This window comes from Rhizopus delemar, genomic scaffold (assembly GCF_000149305.1).
Source record: "Rhizopus delemar RA 99-880 supercont3.5 genomic scaffold, whole genome shotgun sequence".
Lineage (NCBI taxonomy): Eukaryota > Fungi > Mucoromycota > Mucoromycetes > Mucorales > Rhizopodaceae > Rhizopus > Rhizopus delemar.
In genome coordinates, this window is record NW_027137831.1 from 794879 (window position 1) to 814020 (window position 19142).

The 19142-nt window shown below is 39.5% G+C and overlaps 10 protein-coding genes across 10 annotated transcripts; 4 read left to right on the plus strand and 6 right to left on the minus strand.

Annotated features, from left to right (window-relative positions):
• Positions 1 to 12: 12 nt before the first annotated feature.
• Positions 13 to 438, minus strand: RO3G_07065 (60S ribosomal protein uL16; the record flags this gene model as incomplete). The annotated part of the gene is made up of 1 exon (XM_067661655.1): positions 13 to 438. The coding sequence occupies one exon, from the start codon at positions 436 to 438 to the stop codon at positions 13 to 15; it is 426 nt and encodes a 141-aa protein (XP_067517756.1).
• A 793-nt stretch (positions 439 to 1231) lies between these two features.
• RO3G_07066 (uncharacterized protein) lies at positions 1232 to 1384 on the minus strand (the record flags this gene model as incomplete). The annotated part of the gene is made up of 1 exon (XM_067661656.1): positions 1232 to 1384. One exon carries the CDS (start codon positions 1382 to 1384, stop codon positions 1232 to 1234), a length of 153 nt encoding a protein of 50 aa, XP_067517757.1.
• Positions 1385 to 2916: 1532 nt separating this feature from the next.
• RO3G_07067 (uncharacterized protein) lies at positions 2917 to 3009 on the minus strand (the record flags this gene model as incomplete). Its single annotated transcript, XM_067661657.1, has 1 exon — positions 2917 to 3009. The coding sequence occupies one exon, from the start codon at positions 3007 to 3009 to the stop codon at positions 2917 to 2919; it is 93 nt and encodes a 30-aa protein (XP_067517758.1).
• Positions 3010 to 3701: 692 nt separating this feature from the next.
• Positions 3702 to 5337, minus strand: RO3G_07068 (uncharacterized protein; the record flags this gene model as incomplete). The annotated part of the gene is made up of 3 exons (XM_067661658.1): positions 3702 to 3916; positions 3981 to 4333; positions 4394 to 5337. 3 exons carry the CDS (start codon positions 5335 to 5337, stop codon positions 3702 to 3704), a joined length of 1512 nt encoding a protein of 503 aa, XP_067517759.1.
• A 2022-nt stretch (positions 5338 to 7359) lies between these two features.
• RO3G_07069 (uncharacterized protein) lies at positions 7360 to 7452 on the plus strand (the record flags this gene model as incomplete). The annotated part of the gene is made up of 1 exon (XM_067661659.1): positions 7360 to 7452. One exon carries the CDS (start codon positions 7360 to 7362, stop codon positions 7450 to 7452), a length of 93 nt encoding a protein of 30 aa, XP_067517760.1.
• A 1912-nt stretch (positions 7453 to 9364) lies between these two features.
• RO3G_07070 (uncharacterized protein) lies at positions 9365 to 10024 on the plus strand (the record flags this gene model as incomplete). Its single annotated transcript, XM_067661660.1, has 4 exons — positions 9365 to 9441; positions 9490 to 9586; positions 9634 to 9724; positions 9774 to 10024. The coding sequence occupies 4 exons, from the start codon at positions 9365 to 9367 to the stop codon at positions 10022 to 10024; spliced, it is 516 nt and encodes a 171-aa protein (XP_067517761.1).
• A 2773-nt stretch (positions 10025 to 12797) lies between these two features.
• RO3G_07071 (uncharacterized protein) lies at positions 12798 to 13157 on the plus strand (the record flags this gene model as incomplete). Its single annotated transcript, XM_067661661.1, has 3 exons — positions 12798 to 12800; positions 12849 to 12915; positions 12964 to 13157. 3 exons carry the CDS (start codon positions 12798 to 12800, stop codon positions 13155 to 13157), a joined length of 264 nt encoding a protein of 87 aa, XP_067517762.1.
• Positions 13158 to 14172: 1015 nt separating this feature from the next.
• RO3G_07072 (uncharacterized protein) lies at positions 14173 to 14709 on the plus strand (the record flags this gene model as incomplete). The annotated part of the gene is made up of 1 exon (XM_067661662.1): positions 14173 to 14709. One exon carries the CDS (start codon positions 14173 to 14175, stop codon positions 14707 to 14709), a length of 537 nt encoding a protein of 178 aa, XP_067517763.1.
• Positions 14710 to 15158: 449 nt separating this feature from the next.
• On the minus strand, positions 15159 to 15874 carry RO3G_07073 (uncharacterized protein; the record flags this gene model as incomplete). The annotated part of the gene is made up of 4 exons (XM_067661663.1): positions 15159 to 15544; positions 15589 to 15660; positions 15707 to 15823; positions 15871 to 15874. The coding sequence occupies 4 exons, from the start codon at positions 15872 to 15874 to the stop codon at positions 15159 to 15161; spliced, it is 579 nt and encodes a 192-aa protein (XP_067517764.1).
• Positions 15875 to 17284: 1410 nt separating this feature from the next.
• On the minus strand, positions 17285 to 19037 carry RO3G_07074 (uncharacterized protein; the record flags this gene model as incomplete). The annotated part of the gene is made up of 3 exons (XM_067661664.1): positions 17285 to 18318; positions 18369 to 18648; positions 18813 to 19037. 3 exons carry the CDS (start codon positions 19035 to 19037, stop codon positions 17285 to 17287), a joined length of 1539 nt encoding a protein of 512 aa, XP_067517765.1.
• Between the last annotated feature and the right edge of the window lie 105 nt (positions 19038 to 19142).

The window sequence follows — 19142 nt, forward strand, 5'->3', positions numbered from 1 at the left end:
AGAAAAAATAAATTAAGCCTTGACAGCTTCCTTAAAGTAATTGGCAAGGCTGCCCTTTTGAGGAACGAATTTGACATAACAACCATCGGGCTTGACGAGACCCTTGGAACGAGCTTCGACATAGTCAGCACGGTCCAAAGGAGTGAAACCCCACTTTTTGGAGATGATGATCTTTTGTTGACCAGGGAACTTGTACTTGCAACGTCTCAAGGCTTCAATGACCACAGCCTTGTTAGAATCTTTGGAACGAACAGAGAAAATGATCTGACCGATGTTGACACGAGCGACCAGACCGTTGGGCTTACCGAAAGCACCACGCATACCGGTTTGCAATCGATCGGCACCAGCACAAGACAACATCTTGTTGATACGTGTGACGTGGTAGGGGTGGACACGGATACGCATGTGGAAGGAATCCTTACCAGAGGTCTTGGCCATGTACTTGTTGGCACAGATACGACCGGCTTCAAGCGCTTCGGCAGAGAGTTGTTCGTATTCGTTGGAGACCAAGTGAATACAGAGAGGGAAATCGTCAACGGATGCCTTCTTGCGACCTAAATCGTAAATTCTCAACTTGGCATCGGGAACACCACGACAGTATCTGGACTTGGGGTAAGGCTTGTTCTTACAGTAACGATAACAACGTGCAGGACGACGACCCATTTTGAATCACTACCAACTGTCATTTACTATCATCCATCCATCTCTTCTCTATCCACTTACCAAGTACGAAGGTAAAGAGAGACAGGTGCTTGCTCGGATGGGCATCTTCTTGCCCCCCTCCCCCTCTCTCCTCTCCTTCACACATTCTTAACACCTGTTCATGGGCACTATCCTCTCTCTCGGACTTTGATCAGTGTCCGGACCGGACAAGTGGATGTGTGATAGGACATCGATCTTTTGTAACACATGCCGCTTTCATGCCGGTTTACCTTCATTCTAAAAGCAACCAACATCGCTGGATAAAGTAGAAAGGTGAAGAAGCAACCTTTTCATTTTCTCACAGTTCCTTGTTTTGATCTTAAAAAGCTGAGAGGGTGTGGACGGAATGCGTTGAATGGCCCATGGGAGGTCTTCAAGTGCTATTTGCCAATGTTTTCTTACAGTGCTTTTTTATATCTTTCGGCATAGACCATCAGAAAAGATGCTTAACAAAACGGCTTTAAAAGCTTCATCTTGTCATTGGAAAAAGGAGTTGACAAGGAAAGGATGGTAATCCAAGACTTTGGGCTCACCATGTCCAAGTGTGCTGTTTAAAGGTCTTGATCCTCTTTGGTTGATGGGGTGTCTCCGTACGATGAATAGTTCCAAGGAGGAGTTTGGATGAGGATTGAATGATGAAAAGAACAATACGTCTGTTTTCAGTAGAAAAAGCAGAATCCATTCTATTTGGTATTTCTAACCGATCGGGCCATGCTTGCATATTGGATAAAGTCTTTCTGTGCTGAAATGAGCTCATCTCAACCAGACATAAACAAGCCGTAATGACTAAAGAAGAACCTTATAAAAACGAGATGGCCTCCGAACGCTCTTTTATTGCAAACAGTAAAGAACTTTTGGCTATGAGCATAACCATCATAGATCATTCTATTTTATGTTTCAAATGAGATTAGTGAATATCCTCGTCATGGTCTTTGAAAATACAAGGTTTTCTTTTCCACAAAGTCATCTATAGCTGTATTTAATCATATAGCGCAGATGTACAATTTTTAAGGTACCAATAAAGACACAGTTCATGTTTCACTCACCACGGTCATTTTGTGTTCTTTCATGGTCCTGATCATCTAAATCACCCCCCTCTCTCTTGATCTAAAAGAGACACGGGAGCTTGAGACCTCTTTGAGAACATTAAAAAATGGCCCCCACTTGTCCTACAATGTTTATTTTTACACTCTTTCCAGGAATTAAATTCGTCCCTGGCGGAAAGTAAATTCATCCAATGACGAGAACAGAATTCATGTTGCGCGAAAAGTAAACTCGCCATGGTGGAAAATGAATTCATCTGATGACAAGAACAAAATTCATGTTGTACGAAATGTGAATTCGTTCTTAGCTGACAAAACGGATGTCCTGTTGCCAAGAATGTTTTGTAGCACAAGTCTCGGCATATTTGGGTATATAAGAGCGCAACAAAGAGCACATTTTCATTTCATATCTTTTTCACAATTACACTGAAGAGCGTATAGTAATGAACATTCAATTCTTGTATGAAAATGGGGAAGGTTCTGTTGTCGACGAGTATGGTAGACCTGAACCAATGGATTATATTGTTGATGAGGAGCAGTTTCGTCTTGAAACATTGAGCTCTCATACACAATACTTAGCTCAACAGCCTCTGGAGAGCGAGAAAATAGTAGAGGCAATGCAGGTAGAAAAGGAGGCAAAGCCTAGTAGTGATACTGTTAGGAGGGAAACTTCTATGAAACGGACTTATACACACTATTCTGATCAGGACAAAGTGAGGTTCTTTAAGGTTTTGTTTGAGAAGTGCCTGAGCGCAGCAGCAGCTGCAAAACGGCTTGGGATCCACATTCGTACAGCACAAAAATGGGCTGAACAGTATGAGAGAGATCCTAACAGTATCTTTGAGAAACGGAGAAAAACGGGTCGTCCTCGCATTCTCAATGAGGAGCACAGAAAAGCTATTCTTGAATGCATTGATAAGAACCCTTCAATCGTCTTGGACGACGTGATGAAGCATTTAAAACAAGTATTCACAGAATTAAAAGTATCCAAAAGTACTCTGTTTGATTTTGTGAAAAAGCATTGCAACTTGTCTCTCAAAAAAGCCAGGTTTCAACCCATTGATCGAAACAGCGAGGAAAAAATTCAAGAGCGTCTGGACTGGATTCGTAAATGGGAAAAAACAGATATGGATTTTACGACTAACTGTGTCTTTCTTGATGAATCTGCGTTTCATATTAATTTGAAACGTAGTATAGCATGGTCAAAGAAAGGTTCTCCTGCAGTGGTCACCGTTCCCAAAACACGAGCAAAAACAACAACCATTTTAGGCGCAATTTCTGCTCAAGGGTTGATTAAATGCAGCCTCAGACTTCCTCAGCCTCCACCCAATAAAAAGAGAAAGCGAGGAGAAGGCGTTGGGTATGTGAGTAAAGGGACAGTGACGGGACACTATATCAGTTTTCTAAAAGCCACAATAGATGAAATGGACCGGTATCCACATATGAAAGGACATTACCTCGTGATGGATAATGCTCCAATCCACACATCGGTTGATATTGCTAAATATGTAGAATCTCGTGGGTACCACTGTGTTTATTTGCCACCCTATTCTCCTGAGCTCAACCCAATTGAACAGTTTTGGTCAGTGGTTAAGAGTAAAGTTAAACGGAATAAGTTGCTAGAAACGGAGACACTGATGACAAGAATCAGTGAGGCCTCTAATAGCTTAAGGTTGAGTGACTTCAAAGGCTTCGTTTGGCATTCCCATAAATGCTTGGATAAGTGTCGTAACAGAGAACAACTTTGACAAGTATATAATTATGAAACAAATCTCGAAGGTATGCAAAAAAAAAAAAAAAAAAAAAAAAAAAAAAAAAAGTTAAATGGATAATGGATCTAGTCCGACGACAATTCAAAGCACATGAATATGGCAACAAGCTGATGAAAATGATTCGGGTCGCTGAAAATGGTTCATCCCAAAATGAGTTATGCTAGGTTCGAGAGTTGTATTTTTTTTATTTTTCAAATCGGATGGAACATTCGCGTGTGGAGCATTTGGTAATGGAGATAAGTTCGTACAGGCAATGATGAAGGAGGGTGGTGAGCGTAGAGAGATTAATAAACATGGGTAAATCATTGATTGATCGAGGAAAGGTCAAGTGTCCAATTTCAATCATGGTGTAAACTTGTTCGTGCAGCAATTGCGTCAAATAAAACGTGATTCCAAACCCTAAATATTATTAATTTAGTTATGAGTAAACAGGTTCCTGGTATCCAAATCATTGGTGCTTTACCATGGATCTGAAACAGCATACAACCACCAAGGTAGTTTACATCGATGCTTTCCTTGGAAAAGAGTGCCAAGCGAAGCAGGTCATGACATAGTTCGTACTTGGATGTGCGTTGTATCTTGGCCTCGCCAAAGCCAAGCGATGATCCAAAAGATAGCTGATTTATCTTGCTAATCACGGCATCTGGTCGTTGCCTGGGGGTTTCGGGAGCCATGATATCCGACCATCGCAGGTGAACATTATTGATAGGATTGGCGATGAGGCGTGACAAGATGGGATCAAAGAAGGTACATGTCAATTCATTCTCACCAAGGCTGTCCTCGTCTTTGATATCGTTCGTCGGAAGCTTGCCGATCCTATTTAAGTATAGTATTAAATATTAGTAAGAGAAAGATGAACACTTTTATCTGACGTACATATTGATGATGCCCTTGACAATAGCTTTTTTGAACGGATTGAGACCACTAGCTAACTGCTGCAGTTCAAGCTCAGCAACGTCAATAGCTTTTGAGCGCTTATCCAGATCTATGACTTTGATCTCTTTTACCATATTGTTCACGATGCGAGATAGTTTCACATATTCAGCATCCTCCCAATCCAAATCCTTGTCGAGTATGTTGGATAGTAGTGCCTCAGTGATTTTGTCGAGAGTGGTTTGACCAAAGTGATCGATAAGATGGTCGCTGTGTTGGTTTGGGCACAAAAGAAGTATTCCAGTGAGAGAGAGGATATCGTGCAGCGAACTGCCAATGTTGAGGGTCTGTTCTTCGCTGCGTTCTTTGGCTGACTGCTTGTAGCGTGAAAATATATTCGCGAGATCGACACCAGCGACCATCCATGGTATACTGCTGATATTGTTGGGTGGGTGGTACTCAAGCTGTTCGAAATTATGCTTGGATGAAGTAGGAGTGTTGATACTATTGTCCTGTGGTTGTTCACTAATGGTATCATCGTCATTGTCAGTGTCAGGTGCATTGTTGGACGAATGCTGGTCAGTGATTGAAGCTGTTTCAGTATGCAATACATTCGTGGCGTAATCCAAGCAGGTCTTGTGTGTCGCCAACTTAGCGAGTTGCCTGCGCTTTTGCATCCAGAATTCTGACCAGTCTGCCGTTTGCTTCCAGGATTCCAGTTCACTTTTTAGTCTGCTCGAGCTATCTGGAAGGTATGTTTTGATGATATTACGATAACGCTGAATAGCTTTGGCCTTTTCCAAAAGGCCATGATGTTCGATAAATCGCTTGCACGTTAGTTGTTCCTCGTTGTCAACACACCATTGTGCATCATATGCGATAGTGCGTCTCCGTCTTTGAGTAGGTTGCTCTTCCTCAATGATTGAATCGTGTTTACGGCGAGGCATTGTTTGTGAGAACGATAAAAAAGAGGCAAGGCTTTATTTCACTTTTTTATGGTGCCATGATGCGCCACTCTGATTGGGTCATTTAAATTCTCTATTTTAAGATGCGACTTGCGCCTTGCAATTGTTATTTTGCTTCTTTTTCTCATTAATCATCTTGGGTTTGCTTGATCATACTTTAAAATTCCCGTCTACTGATCATTGTAAAGGTTAATGTATATATTGATTCTGACATTTTTTTTTTTTCGTAGCTGGTGCTTAGTAGGGAGATGTTTGCACTTAGTAAGTTGTGTGCTATAGTAATATGGCCGACTGAACTGTCCAAAGTTTCCGTACTCGACTGAGAGTCTTTGAACTCGAAGCATGAACGGGATTCTCTCTACTTGGAATGCTTGTACCCAGTAAGTTGTGAGCTTTAATAATATAAGGCCGACGGACTGGTCCAAGATACCCTGGGCTCGTCTGAGGTATTTTCAATCCGAAGCATGAACAGGGAATTCCAGAGCGCAACCTACAGAAATAGAGCTTAGCAATGCTGTACTTAATCTGTCAACATCCCATTAGCCAAATACAAGGGAAGCAAACCGGCGTGATATGTTGATGGCCTTGACGTAGCTTAATCATCCTTTCCATCTATCCTAACGTGTTCGGTGAATAATTCACATATGTAATACTCGAGTATAAACATACATGTAGTAGACAAGACTAATACATAACTTTTGGTGGGACTTCATACCTCCCTTATAGTAGACCTTGAACCTCTACTCTGACTACATAATACAATAAGATAAATAATACCAAATACAGAATGCAACACTATAATCGCATAATAGCAATCTTAACTCTCATAATATAACATATCACTTTATACATATCGTATAATAGATACAACTAGTAGTATCGTTAGTAATAATATCTCAGTTTCAATAGCACAGCCAATATCTCTTCTCTAGCTATTTATTCCCATCCAGATCCAATATAAAATTTTTCTCTCTCTTCTTTTTTAAACCAGAATAAAAGATCTTAAGTTGTTAGTCATTGACTTGCTATCTTTTTTATTTTGGATAATACAAGACAAACACTTCATATCCCATTAAGCATTACCAAACCTCTCACACAAAAATAAAAGTATATGTTGTAGTTGTAGTTGTTTTAAAATAAAAAGATAGATTGTTATAAAGTCAAAGGGTATAGGCCAATGATCACAGTTTTAGTGGAATGGATGCATGTGGCAACCAGGAGTACGAGTGGCAGTGATTCTTGGTGATTGTCGAGCAAGCGCTAAATACGCTGGATGTGGTCGATCTAAATTATAATTCTGGTTTTGGACAATACCGCCATATGCAAGACACTACATTGTTATCCTCGATCCAAGTGTGATTTTCAGCGACCCGAATCATTTTCATCAGCTTGTTGCCATATTCATGTGCTTTGAATTGTCGTCGGACTAGATCCATTATCCATTTAACTTTTTTTTTTTTTTTTTTTTTTTTTTTTTTTTTTTGCATACCTTCGAGATTTGTTTCATAATTATATACTTGTCAAAGTTGTTCTCTGTTACGACACTTATCCAAGCATTTATGGGAATGCCAAACGAAGCCTTTGAAGTCACTCAACCTTAAGCTATTAGAGGCCTCACTGATTCTTGTCATCAGTGTCTCCGTTTCTAGCAACTTATTCCGTTTAACTTTACTCTTAACCACTGACCAAAACTGTTCAATTGGGTTGAGCTCAGGAGAATAGGGTGGCAAATAAACACAGTGGTACCCACGAGATTCTACATATTTAGCAATATCAACCGATGTGTGGATTGGAGCATTATCCATCACGAGGTAATGTCCTTTCATATGTGGATACCGGTCCATTTCATCTATTGTGGCTTTTAGAAAACTGATATAGTGTCCCGTCACTGTCCCTTTACTCACATACCCAACGCCTTCTCCTCGCTTTCTCTTTTTATTGGGTGGAGGCTGAGGAAGTCTGAGGCTGCATTTAATCAACCCTTGAGCAGAAATTGCGCCTAAAATGGTTGTTGTTTTTGCTCGTGTTTTGGGAACGGTGACCACTGCAGGAGAACCTTTCTTTGACCATGCTATACTACGTTTCAAATTAATATGAAACGCAGATTCATCAAGAAAGACACAGTTAGTCGTAAAATCCATATCTGTTTTTTCCCATTTACGAATCCAGTCCAGACGCTCTTGAATTTTTTCCTCGCTGTTTCGATCAATGGGTTGAAACCTGGCTTTTTTGAGAGACAAGTTGCAATGCTTTTTCACAAAATCAAACAGAGTACTTTTGGATACTTTTAATTCTGTGAATACTTGTTTTAAATGCTTCATCACGTCGTCCAAGACGATTGAAGGGTTCTTATCAATGCATTCAAGAATAGCTTTTCTGTGCTCCTCATTGAGAATGCGAGGACGACCCGTTTTTCTCCGTTTCTCAAAGATACTGTTAGGATCTCTCTCATACTGTTCAGCCCATTTTTGTGCTGTACGAATGTGGATCCCAAGCCGTTTTGCAGCTGCTGCTGCGCTCAGGCACTTCTCAAACAAAACCTTAAAGAACCTCACTTTGTCCTGATCAGAATAGTGTGTATAAGTCCGTTTCATAGAAGTTTCCCTCCTAACAGTATCACTACTAGGCTTTGCCTCCTTTTCTACCTGCATTGCCTCTACTATTTTCTCGCTCTCCAGAGGCTGTTGAGCTAAGTATTGTGTATGAGAGCTCAATGTTTCAAGACGAAACTGCTCCTCATCAACAATATAATCCATTGGTTCAGGTCTACCATACTCGTCGACAACAGAACCTTCCCCATTTTCATACAAGAATTGAATGTTCATTACTATACGCTCTTCAGTGTAATTGTGAAAAAGATATGAAATGAAAATGTGCTCTTTGTTGCGCTCTTATATACCCAAATATGCCGAGACTTGTGCTACAAAACATTCTTGGCAACAGGACATCCGTTTTGTCAGCTAAGAACGAATTCACATTTCGTACAACATGAATTTTGTTCTTGTCATCAGATGAATTCATTTTCCACCATGGCGAGTTTACTTTTCGCGCAACATGAATTCTGTTCTCGTCATTGGATGAATTTACTTTCCGCCAGGGACGAATTTAATTCCTGGAAAGAGTGTATGCTCATTTTCTTACAACACATGTCCGGATCGGAATAATGGGTGCATTAAATCCACCAGAAAGAGCAAATGTTTTTTTTTTTTTTTTTTTTTTTTTTTTTTTTCTGTAATGAGTGGACATTATAAACGTAGAAGAAAAGAATATGTACCTGAAGAAAAATACGATGTCGACGGTCGACTAGTGAAAAATGAGCTTTACAATAAGCAAATTTGGGATCTCAAAGCTATTGTAAATACTTTATATTTTTTTTTTTTTCAAAAGGAATCTGATAAGAATGATCTGTACATGAGTTTTTAGATTTACAATCCCAATGACTATTATAAAGCAATGAAAGAAGCGCAAGAATATGTCAAAGAAAAGAGAAAAAGTACAACCACCTGTCTTTCGTTCGATCGGCCTTGGACAGAAGAAAGCGACGACTTGTTTTTTTCGAAAAGAAAGCGAGGGTTGGCATCATGGTACTTGCCTTCGGGTTCGTCCATTTATTATGAGTTTGAGGGTAACTAGAGAAAGAAAAAGGAGATCCGACTGAGCTGTGTCTTTAGGATTTTATGTCAAATTGAAGGAAAGCATCTACAGAGACAAGGAGCAAAAGAACGGATCAGTGATCCAAGAGGAAGGAGAGCTGATGAGACACGCGTTGATCCTGTTTCATGATTTCAGCCAAAAGAAAAAAGAGAGCGTGAAAGAAAAGATCGAGAGCGGCCGCAAGCTGTTGCCAGTGACGCCGTTTGCGAACGCGATCGTTCAGACATTAAGAGAGCATCGGGTCTTGCTGATCGCGGGTGATACTGGATGTGGTAAAAGTACACAAGGTGAGTGTGTATCCCGGAGTGGAGATCCGTGTAGCTAAACCAATGTGTCTCTAGTACCGCAGATATTGATGAAGGCTGGATTCGACAAGATCGCATGTACCCAACCACGACGTATTGCTTGTTCATCTTTGGCCAGACGTGTTAGGTAATGATGACTGTGTGTGCACCGAACAAGACAGATAAACTTTATTAGCTATGAGACGTTGAATGAGTATGGATCCAAAGTAGCTTACCAAGTGCGGTTTGAAGGAACCAAGACGAATAGAACACGCGTCTTGTTCTTGACAGAGGTAACCATGTCACTTTTAAAATTAAAATCTAAATCAATCATGAAAAGGGACTTTTGCTTCGACAGTATGCTCTAGACAACACACTGTCCATGTATGATGTGATTGTAGTCGATGAAGTTCATGAAAGACACATGATGGGTAAATAAGATCTCTTGAGAATAACAAGACTTACCTCTTTTTGGTATAGGCGATTTTTTACTATCTCTCTTAAAAAAGACACTGAGTATACGTAAAGATCTTTATGTGGTCTTGATGAGTGCTACCATCAATGCAGAATTATTTGCACAATATTATGATGCACCCACCTTGATTATACCTGGCAAAATGTATAGTGTCAAGATACACTATTGGCCACAAGGAGATGAAGATCCACATCTGGTGAATGAAGCAGCCTATAGGAAAAGACAGGCGGATGTTGTCAAGGTATACACAGCATAAAAAAAAAGTGGGGAGAGAGGGTTAACACAGGATTAGAGTTCTATACCAAGTCGACCTCAGCCTATCAATCCAGGTAGAGAAAAAGAATGCGTTTGGGGATCGTTGCTGATAGTGTAAAATAGCACCTTATATAAAAGTCATGGATTACATTGATCAATCCGTGCCAGCAGGAGAAAGAGGTGATTTGCTCATCTTTATGTCAGGCATCAATGAGGTATGATTTTTTAGAGAAAATGGCTTCCTTTGCATTTTACTCACAAGATGAAAAAGATATCGACTCTTGCAGAGGCATTGATAGAACATACAGAAGAATCAAAGTACATGACAGCTTGTTGTTTACCATGTTTTCTTACTTGATTTATATAGAAAATGGATCGTACTCATGCTTCATTCCTCTCTTTCAGTAGAAGATCAAGAAAAGGTCTTTGATTCGGCTCCAGAAGGAGTCAGGAAATGCATTATTAGTTCAAACATGTAAATCTAACATCATGCTACTTGTACGTCTATTGACTTTCTCCTTTTTGTAGTGCAGAGACAAGTATCACCATTGATGGCATTCGATTCATTATTGATTCAGGTCAGCCCCCTCCCTTTTTACCTTCTTCCTCTCTGATCTCATCTACTTGTGACAGGCAAAGTAAAGGAAATGAACCATGATCCGGCATCGAACATGAGCCGGCTCTCTGAATTCTGGATCTCCAAAGCGAGTGCCAAGCAACGGACCGGTCGCGCGGGTCGTACGGGACCCGGTGAGTGTTTTCGATTTTATTCTGAAAACGAGTTTCACCATCTTCATGATTTTGCTATTCCCGAGATCCAGCGAGCCTCGCTTGAACCGCTCTTGCTACAGATCAAGTGCATGGCATTAGGTGATCCGAGACAGTTTGATTACATCGAGGTAAGGGCAAAGTGACATCGTGAGGCTTGCTAAACGAGATCCACAGGCACCGTCGATGCATGCTGTTCATGCCTCGATCGCGTTTTTACAAAATTTGGGTGCTTTGGATCAACATGAGCAGATCACCGGCTTAGGATCCGTATTGGCCCAGTTACCAGTGGATGCGATCGTTGGAAAAATGCTCATTTTGGGCGTGGTCAGTAAACGTTCAATACGTTCTGTGTGTGGAAAGCTGACGGGTATTAGGTGTTTCACATGGTGGATCCGATTGTGACCATTGCTGCCGGCATGAGCGTTCAATCTCCCTTTGTTCGCATGACGAATAGGAATGCAGACGTGATCAAGGTAGATAAAGAGAGTAAGGGGGTCGTGGTTTGTACTGAGGGTAGGATTTAGAATCGAAATCAATTTGATTCAAAGCACGGTGATCCATTTACTTTATTGAATGTGTGGCAAGCTTGGTTGGATGTGAAAAATGATCGAAAGGTAAGGAACCAGACGTGATGGTGTGTGCAATATTGATTTCCAAGGCAGGAATCTTCTCGTAAATGGTGTAAAAGGCACGGTGTTGAGGAGCAAAGACTCTATGAAATTGCAAAGATGAAGAGACAGTTTGAAAAGATTTTAAATGATTTTCAGCCAGGTCTGGCATCAAGCACAGTGACTGAGGATGATAAAGAAGAGAGATATAAGGTGAAGGAGAAGCTGAGGAGAGAGCGATTTGATATACGATCGAGTAGGAAACGTAAAAGATTGATGCAAGATGAGGATGATGAGGACAGGGTGGACATACGAGATCTTGAGTTTTCACTGATGCACCGTAATAAGAAAGTGTCGAGTCTGGATGATTGGCAGATTCAACTTGTGAAGCTGATCATTTGTTCTGCTCTATACCCACAATTGGCTATTGGTGATGAACACAATGCACACAGAAATAGTAATGAAATCATGTTTCATACACCAGGTACATATATACATGATATCCATTGGGGGACCTACTAAAGATAACGTGAGACAGTCAAGAGCTTTTTATCGATTCATCCTACCAGTGTCATTGCTTCGAATCCAGATTGGGTACAAGGACATCCATCCAACACTCGAAAAGGTAACGTTTTATTTTAGGACTGCCAAAGACATGTATTCACTTGAAATAGACGATAAGATGGTAGAGGATACCATGGATCAACAATTGCTATGTTATCTACAACTTTTAGAAACTACAAAGCCTTTTATTTTAAATATCACACGAATGCCAGGTAAAAAGCAATTGGATAATCTAAAAGTGTACCACTCAAACTGTTGTGTGTAGGGATTCATGCTTTACTTTTATTTTCAAAGACAAGTAAGTTGTTTGATTGTTCATGTTTTTTGTATCTAATCCCTTGTATGTTTAGTTGATACAAATACAGACTGTAGTCTGTTGGTGATGGATTCTTATTATGTTATCAAGTTCCGTACGGCACCTGTTGCGGAATATGTACTTCAGTTATCAACTCAACTACGTACCATGTGGACTCGATTATTAAATCTTCGCATCAGTCAAGGATTAGGCAAAGTGAGTGCATAAAAAACCGAAAGAGAATAGGATTAACCAGTTTGTTTAGTCTGCAGAGTTGGACACAGGATGGGTGATCAGTCCAGAAATACGAAAAGAGCTACCACTGGGCATACAACAGATCATTTCAGATCAAGAAACAACAGTGAATCTAAAGGAATCAACTTGTGAAAAAGAAATAAAATCACTTTCTGGTACAAGAAAAAAAAAAAAATATCAGGGATCACCCACCTATTTTTTATATAGAGAAATTGGTACATTTTATGGAAACTTCCATTTCTGCAGAATTAAGTATTGGCAAAACTACTGAATTATTAAAAATGGTAAGCTCATGAAAATCAAAGAAAGGTTCATTCATATCCTGTCCTTAGTTTCCTAAATACATTGAATCTCAAGATAAAGATCAAAACCTACCTCGGTCTTGGAATCCAAAAGAAGGTAAAAACGGTATCAATCATGGCATGATTTGGTATTTATAGTCTATAGTCATTCGCTCTGGAATTCAAATCACTCCTCATCTTTATTACAACTCCATCAATGCACCCTCTTGTGCTTCACCGGTAGATACCATGTATATCCCTGAAAGCTTGGCGACGTTTTGGTATTGTCAAGTATGTAAAAAGGTGTATTCTTTTAGAAAACATCAAGCCATTCAGCATATGGAAAGTCATCATCAATAAAAAGAAGAAAAATCCTTGTTCAAATCTTCTTATCAAAAACCCACTGACCTTTTTTTTTTTTTTTTTTTTTCAATAATAATCAATTTAGTGAGAAGGATCGTATCAATAACAAGGTGGTTTTGCACAAAGAAGATCTTGCTATCCTCTCCATCATCCTTATGTTGTTCAAAAAAGTACCTGCTTTATTTCCCTCCTCACACACAAATGAGCCCATAAAACATGTAGGGAATGCGCAGGTTATTCATGCAACAAATTATTTTCATTCTTCATAATTAAATGTAGTAAAGGAGATGCATTTTTATATTTCTTTTTTATCTGACTAAGATTGGAATGGATATTGAAAGAAGTTGCATTGTGCAAATGAAATGATATGGACAATAAATTCAATCTAAAGTTTATAGAAAATATTGTTATCCTTACCAACAATACAAATTGCTATAAAAACCAAAGGATTTTCATTTATAAAAAAAAGGGAATGATACGTGATCTATCATTTATAGAAAACGATAAGGTCTGCAGATGTATAGAATCATTTCTCTTTTTCATCGACTTGCACGCTTATTAAAATGAAGACTTCTTTTTCCCAAATGAGTGCGATTGTAAACAAATGGATGGTTTTGTAAAGTGATACGAGTATCTGGTAGGACAATAAAAAATCGCATTGTCTTTTGTGTGGGGATCACAAAAAGGATTGTCAAATATCCCGTTTGGATGCAGCTCATGTGAGGGATGAGGTTTGATGAATTTAAAAGGTGAACAAGGTCAGTGAGGATAGCTTATGGATCATAAAAGTGAAAGGGTAGCCATTGAGTGATTAGAGTGTGAACTGGTACCGTTGTGGTACACAAAGTCATAGGTTGATAAGTAATGTAACTAAAATATCCCCTTACATTATATAACAAAGATGTACAAGGGGAATGAATAAACACATGTATACAATCATCAAATGATCTCTCCATCATCCAATAAATTAGATTCTTTCTTTTTTATTTTTCTTTCTTTCTAATCTCTCTTTATGCTTCGTATTCAATCTATCTTATATAACGAACGTCTATGGACTTCTGTTCATCCTCTACATGATCCTGTTTTTGTACAAGAAGAACGAGATGAATCCGAAGTAGAAGAAGAAACGTTGTCTGTGTTTGTAAAGCAAGAGCAGGCTCATCAAGAAGAAATTGTAGTAGCACTACTAGTGGAACAAGCACAGGAACTAGTGCATGATCCCATAAAGGAAACAGTAAAAGAACAAGAGACAGAAGAAATAGAAGACGAAGCACAAGAAGAAGTGCAAGAAGTGGGAGAAGAAAAGGAAGAAGAAAAGGAAGAAGAAAAGGAAGAAGAAAAGGAAGAAGAAAAGGAAGAAGAAAAGGAAGAAGAGGTACAAGAAAAGGAAGAAGAGGTACAAGAAAAAGAAGAAGAGATGCAAGAAAAAGAAGAAGAAAAAGTAAAAGAAAAGGAAGAAGAAAAAGAAGAAAAGGAAGAAAAAATATTAGAAATAAAAGAATTAAAAGGTAAGAGAAAGAGAGAAAGAGATGACCAAGTTCTGATTTGAATTCTTTAATTCTACTAGAACCTAAAATAGTAAAAGAACAGGTAAAGCAAGACGTTAAAGAAAAGATTGCAGTTGTTTATGAAGAAAAGAAGGAATACGTGATGGAAGAAGTGATGATAGGAAATAGGTCGATTATTTCCTCTTCTTCGAGTTCCTCTTCCTATTCTGCTTCAAGGCCTCTTACACCACCAAATCATCATTCGCTTCCAACCCGTACTACTTCCTTGTTTAGACGAGAGACATTGAAACTGAATGACAAACGCAAGAATCTGACAAAGAGAATCAGAAGCGTCATCAAGAAAAACACTGTGTAACTTGAATTTATCCTTTTTTATCCATATCCATAACAACTCTACATTCATACCCCCCTCTCTCTCTTATATTTATTCTGTATTTAAAAAATATATTCCTTTTTATTTATTTACAATCTTTCTTTATACGTAAAATGATTATTGAAGAGATGACATATTCTGAATAGCATTTAAATTGATTCCATTCGATTGAGCCACTTTACAATCCTTGTGGGCCAATAAAAGTGTCTTTAAACTAATCAACTCTTCACGTAACAAGATGGCTTGTGTCTGTAACTGTTCGTTATCATTCGTCAAGAACTCGACACGATGTTGTAAATCAGCCAACCACTGCTTTTTTCTTTGTCTGCATTTAAGTGCAGCGATTCGATTACGTTCTAGGAATTGACGTCTTTGTTGGTCATCCGTACTTGTCTTTTTCTTATTCGATCCATATTTGGACAAGGACCCTTCTGTGTAACGCCGACCGGCAGTCATCATGTCAGTGGGCGTTTGTTTATCGTTTGAGAGACTGGTTCGGTGACCTATTTATGTTTAGTGTACGGAATGAATGGTTTATTCTGTTTACTTGTGTAGTTGAAAGAAGTAGGAAATGATTCAGATGGACTTTGTTGATAATTTATACTTTGTTCAATCATGACTAGTAAAATATGATTATTTTATTATTATCTTTGCTATTTGTTTACCTTGTCTCTCTGAAGGTATCAAGTGATTATAAAATGGGTTATCTTCTATAAATTGTTGTGGTTGTTGTATATTTAGAAAATGCATTTCAGATGAAAATCTATTTTGAATTGTATTGTCTAATAACAAGTTAATATCAACAAAGAAATCGTATTGAATACTTTACTCATTCTGTTCAAGGAAGAAGGGAAGAAAAAAAAAAAAATAGATTTCTAGAAATGATTTTGTCGGTGTTAATTCATATAATAAACAAAAAAGAAAAAAAAAAAAGCTGAAACATTTTCATCAAATGATATTCGTTTTGGGCGTAGAAGAAATTCGAAGGAAATGGTAATAACAATAAAGGTGTTCAACCCTGCTTTTCATTCTTTAAAGTTCACCTCTACTCATTCAAAGACTAGCTTATTTTATGCAAAAATATCAACCGATTGAAATTCAGTTGAAACACACTTTCGTGCACGTACTGTTTGCAAAAAAAAACAAAAGATTTGTGTTGCCTTTTCGGTTATTTGCGTACTTTGGTTCTTTTTAAAATAACAAATAAACCTTATTCGATACACAGTAAAAAGGATAGAATATCTCATCAATAATGACTCTTATTTGCATGATTTGAAAAGTGGTTTAAATCGATCAGTCAAGTTTTGATCAGGTTTGCTTTTTCTTTACCATTTCAGCAAGAAATAATACATATTCTTTTTTAATCAAACTATCAATTCCACCTGTTGAATTTATAGTCTACTTTATAATGATTTTCTTGTAATCTATATCATTTGTGTGTGTGTGTGTGTTATGCTTATTATAATCCTACTGAATGTCTTGACCAATTCATTTTTCGCATGCCTTTTAAACCCCTCCTGACCCAACAGAAACTAATGAACAACCTATAAACTCCGCCTTGTAGAATTAAAAGTAGGATCCATCCACTTGTTTGAAATCAAAAGGCCTGATTGAACTACCTCGGACACATCCATTTACAAACAAGAAAGGGCTTACATTCAAACTTGGTTTTTAAAAAAACAAAAAAATGAATCTGATAAGCTGATAAATCCTCTGGGAATCACAAGAGTGTCATGGATAGAAATCATTGGCTCTGACCTGTACGTTATCTGTTGTCATTCACTCCTCCTGACAGCCACAAGTGACAAGCAGTTCTGCACTATTTAATGCACAGCTATTTTTATTTAGCAGTTCCTAAATCCAATCTTTTTCTGTAAAGTTTTGCAAAGAAAGGGGATATGAACGATAGACGCGCTTTTATTTACATGCTACGAAAAGGAATGAATACGAAAAAAAGGAAACAACTCATTCATGAATAAAGAGAAGAACATATAAACTCTTATCATCCGACAGCAGTCAAGAACGTTGATGAAGGTGGCTTTATCAAAAGCAGAGAATCCATAGTCGATTCCTAGTTGATTCATCAAGAACACTTTCTCTTCTTCAACCCATGAAGAAGCAAACAGTCTTTTATTGTTAACCAAAATTAATTCCTTGAGCCAATGGAAGCGCACCAGAATAATTAATCGTACTATTTTTATAAAGTGAAGGTCAATAAGATATTTTCATGACGATTTCTATAGTTACCATGTGCCTCGTCTACAATATTGTTTCCAACTGTCACTACCACTCTCACGTCCACCGCCTGTTTCTTTCTCTCCGCCAAAGGCGCCGCCGATCTCGGCACCATTCGTAGGGATGTTCACATTGATGATACCGCAATCTGAGCCAGCAGGGCCAATCCATTTGAAGATCGTTCCAGGATTGGTAGTAAAGATAGAACTGGATAAACCTTGTGCTACGTTATTGTTGATCGCAATGGCCTCATCCAGGGTCTTTTTTGAAACGGTGAGTGTGAGTGAAGGAGGAAGAAAGGGGTTTACCTTGTATGTCATCGTGTGAAGAACAGGCACAAAGGCTTCGTTCTGAACGACTTCCATCCCAGGCTGAACCCGGGTCATGGTGGGTTCAACAAAATTGCCAGATTTCAAAGAGCCTTCCGTCAGCACACGGCCGCCGACTATGACCTGGCCTCCTTGTGCCTTAACCTTTTCCAACACGTCCTGATAGACTTGAACGGCTTGAGAGGTATGAAGGGGGCCACAGAGCACACCGTCCTGTAGAGGATCACCGACCTTGACCTGACCATAGGCCTTCTTCAAGCGATCCATCAGGTTGTCATAGATCGATTCCTGAACAATCAAACGGCGTGTCGTCGTGCATCTCTGTCCGGCCGTACCCACCGCGGCAAACAAGATGGCTCTGGAGGCCAAGTCGAGATCTGCATCCTCTGTCACGATAATGGCGTTATTGCCACCGAGTTCAAGGATGGATTTACCAAATCGGCCCTGGACGACCTGTCCGACCTCTCGACCGACCTTGGTAGAGCCGGTGAAGGAGAGCACATGCGCCCGTCGATCACTCACCATCGACTGACCTACCTCCGTACCGCCTGTGACCAGTGAGCACAAGGAAGGAGGCAGGCCGCGGTCCTTGAGCGCCTCGGCGATGATCTTGGTGACCGCAATCGCACAAAGCGAGGTGGTCGGGGCTGGTTTCCATACGGTGCCGTTGCCAGTGACAAGCGCAATCGCACAATTCCAACCAAAGACAGCCACTGCAGAGCGTGAGCGATAGGGCAGAATCACAAACGAAGTCATCACTTACCGGGAAAATTGAAGGCACTGATGATACCCACCGTACCCAACGGATTCCAAGTCTCCAGCATCGCATGGCCAGGTCTTTCGGACGGAATGATCGTTCCCTGAAGCGTACGAGATAAACCCAAGGCATATTCCAAAACATCAATGTACTCTTGTACTTCACCAATGCCCTCTGGCAAAATCTTGCCCATCTCAAGTGAAACTAACTTTCCAAGTGGTTCCAAATGCTTCACAAGTGCATCTCTCATGGCCAACAACACTTGTCCGCGTTTAGGCACAGGCATCTACACAAGCTCAATTCAGCTTTTGTTTTCTCCCTCTCTTTTTCCCTACCTCTCTCCACAGCTTTTGTGCTTCGGCTACTTTGTCAAACGCAACATCCAGATCTTGCGTGGTTCCCTAAGTGGAGTGTGAGAAAAAATGTCTATCGTGGGAAAATGCGACTTACGGTGATCACTTCTGCAATCACTTCATTGTTCACCGGATTGTAGGAGGGCACGATAGGACCCGATCCTTTCCACTCGCCGTCAAAGACACCTGGGTTGTTTGATTTGTTTAAACCGAGTGCCTCAAAGACATCCTTGTGTTTGTCAAATGTGGATAAAGAGCGTGTGTAGCGATAAAAGGATGGGTGACGTAAACCGATACGTGATCTTAATACTCTAGTCAACATCACAGTAAAGAAGAAGAAATGTAAAAAAAAAGGAGAAAAAGAAAAGGAGAGAGCGATAACGTATTTTATGCAGTGATACGTGGGAATAGGCTTGTCCAATCAATA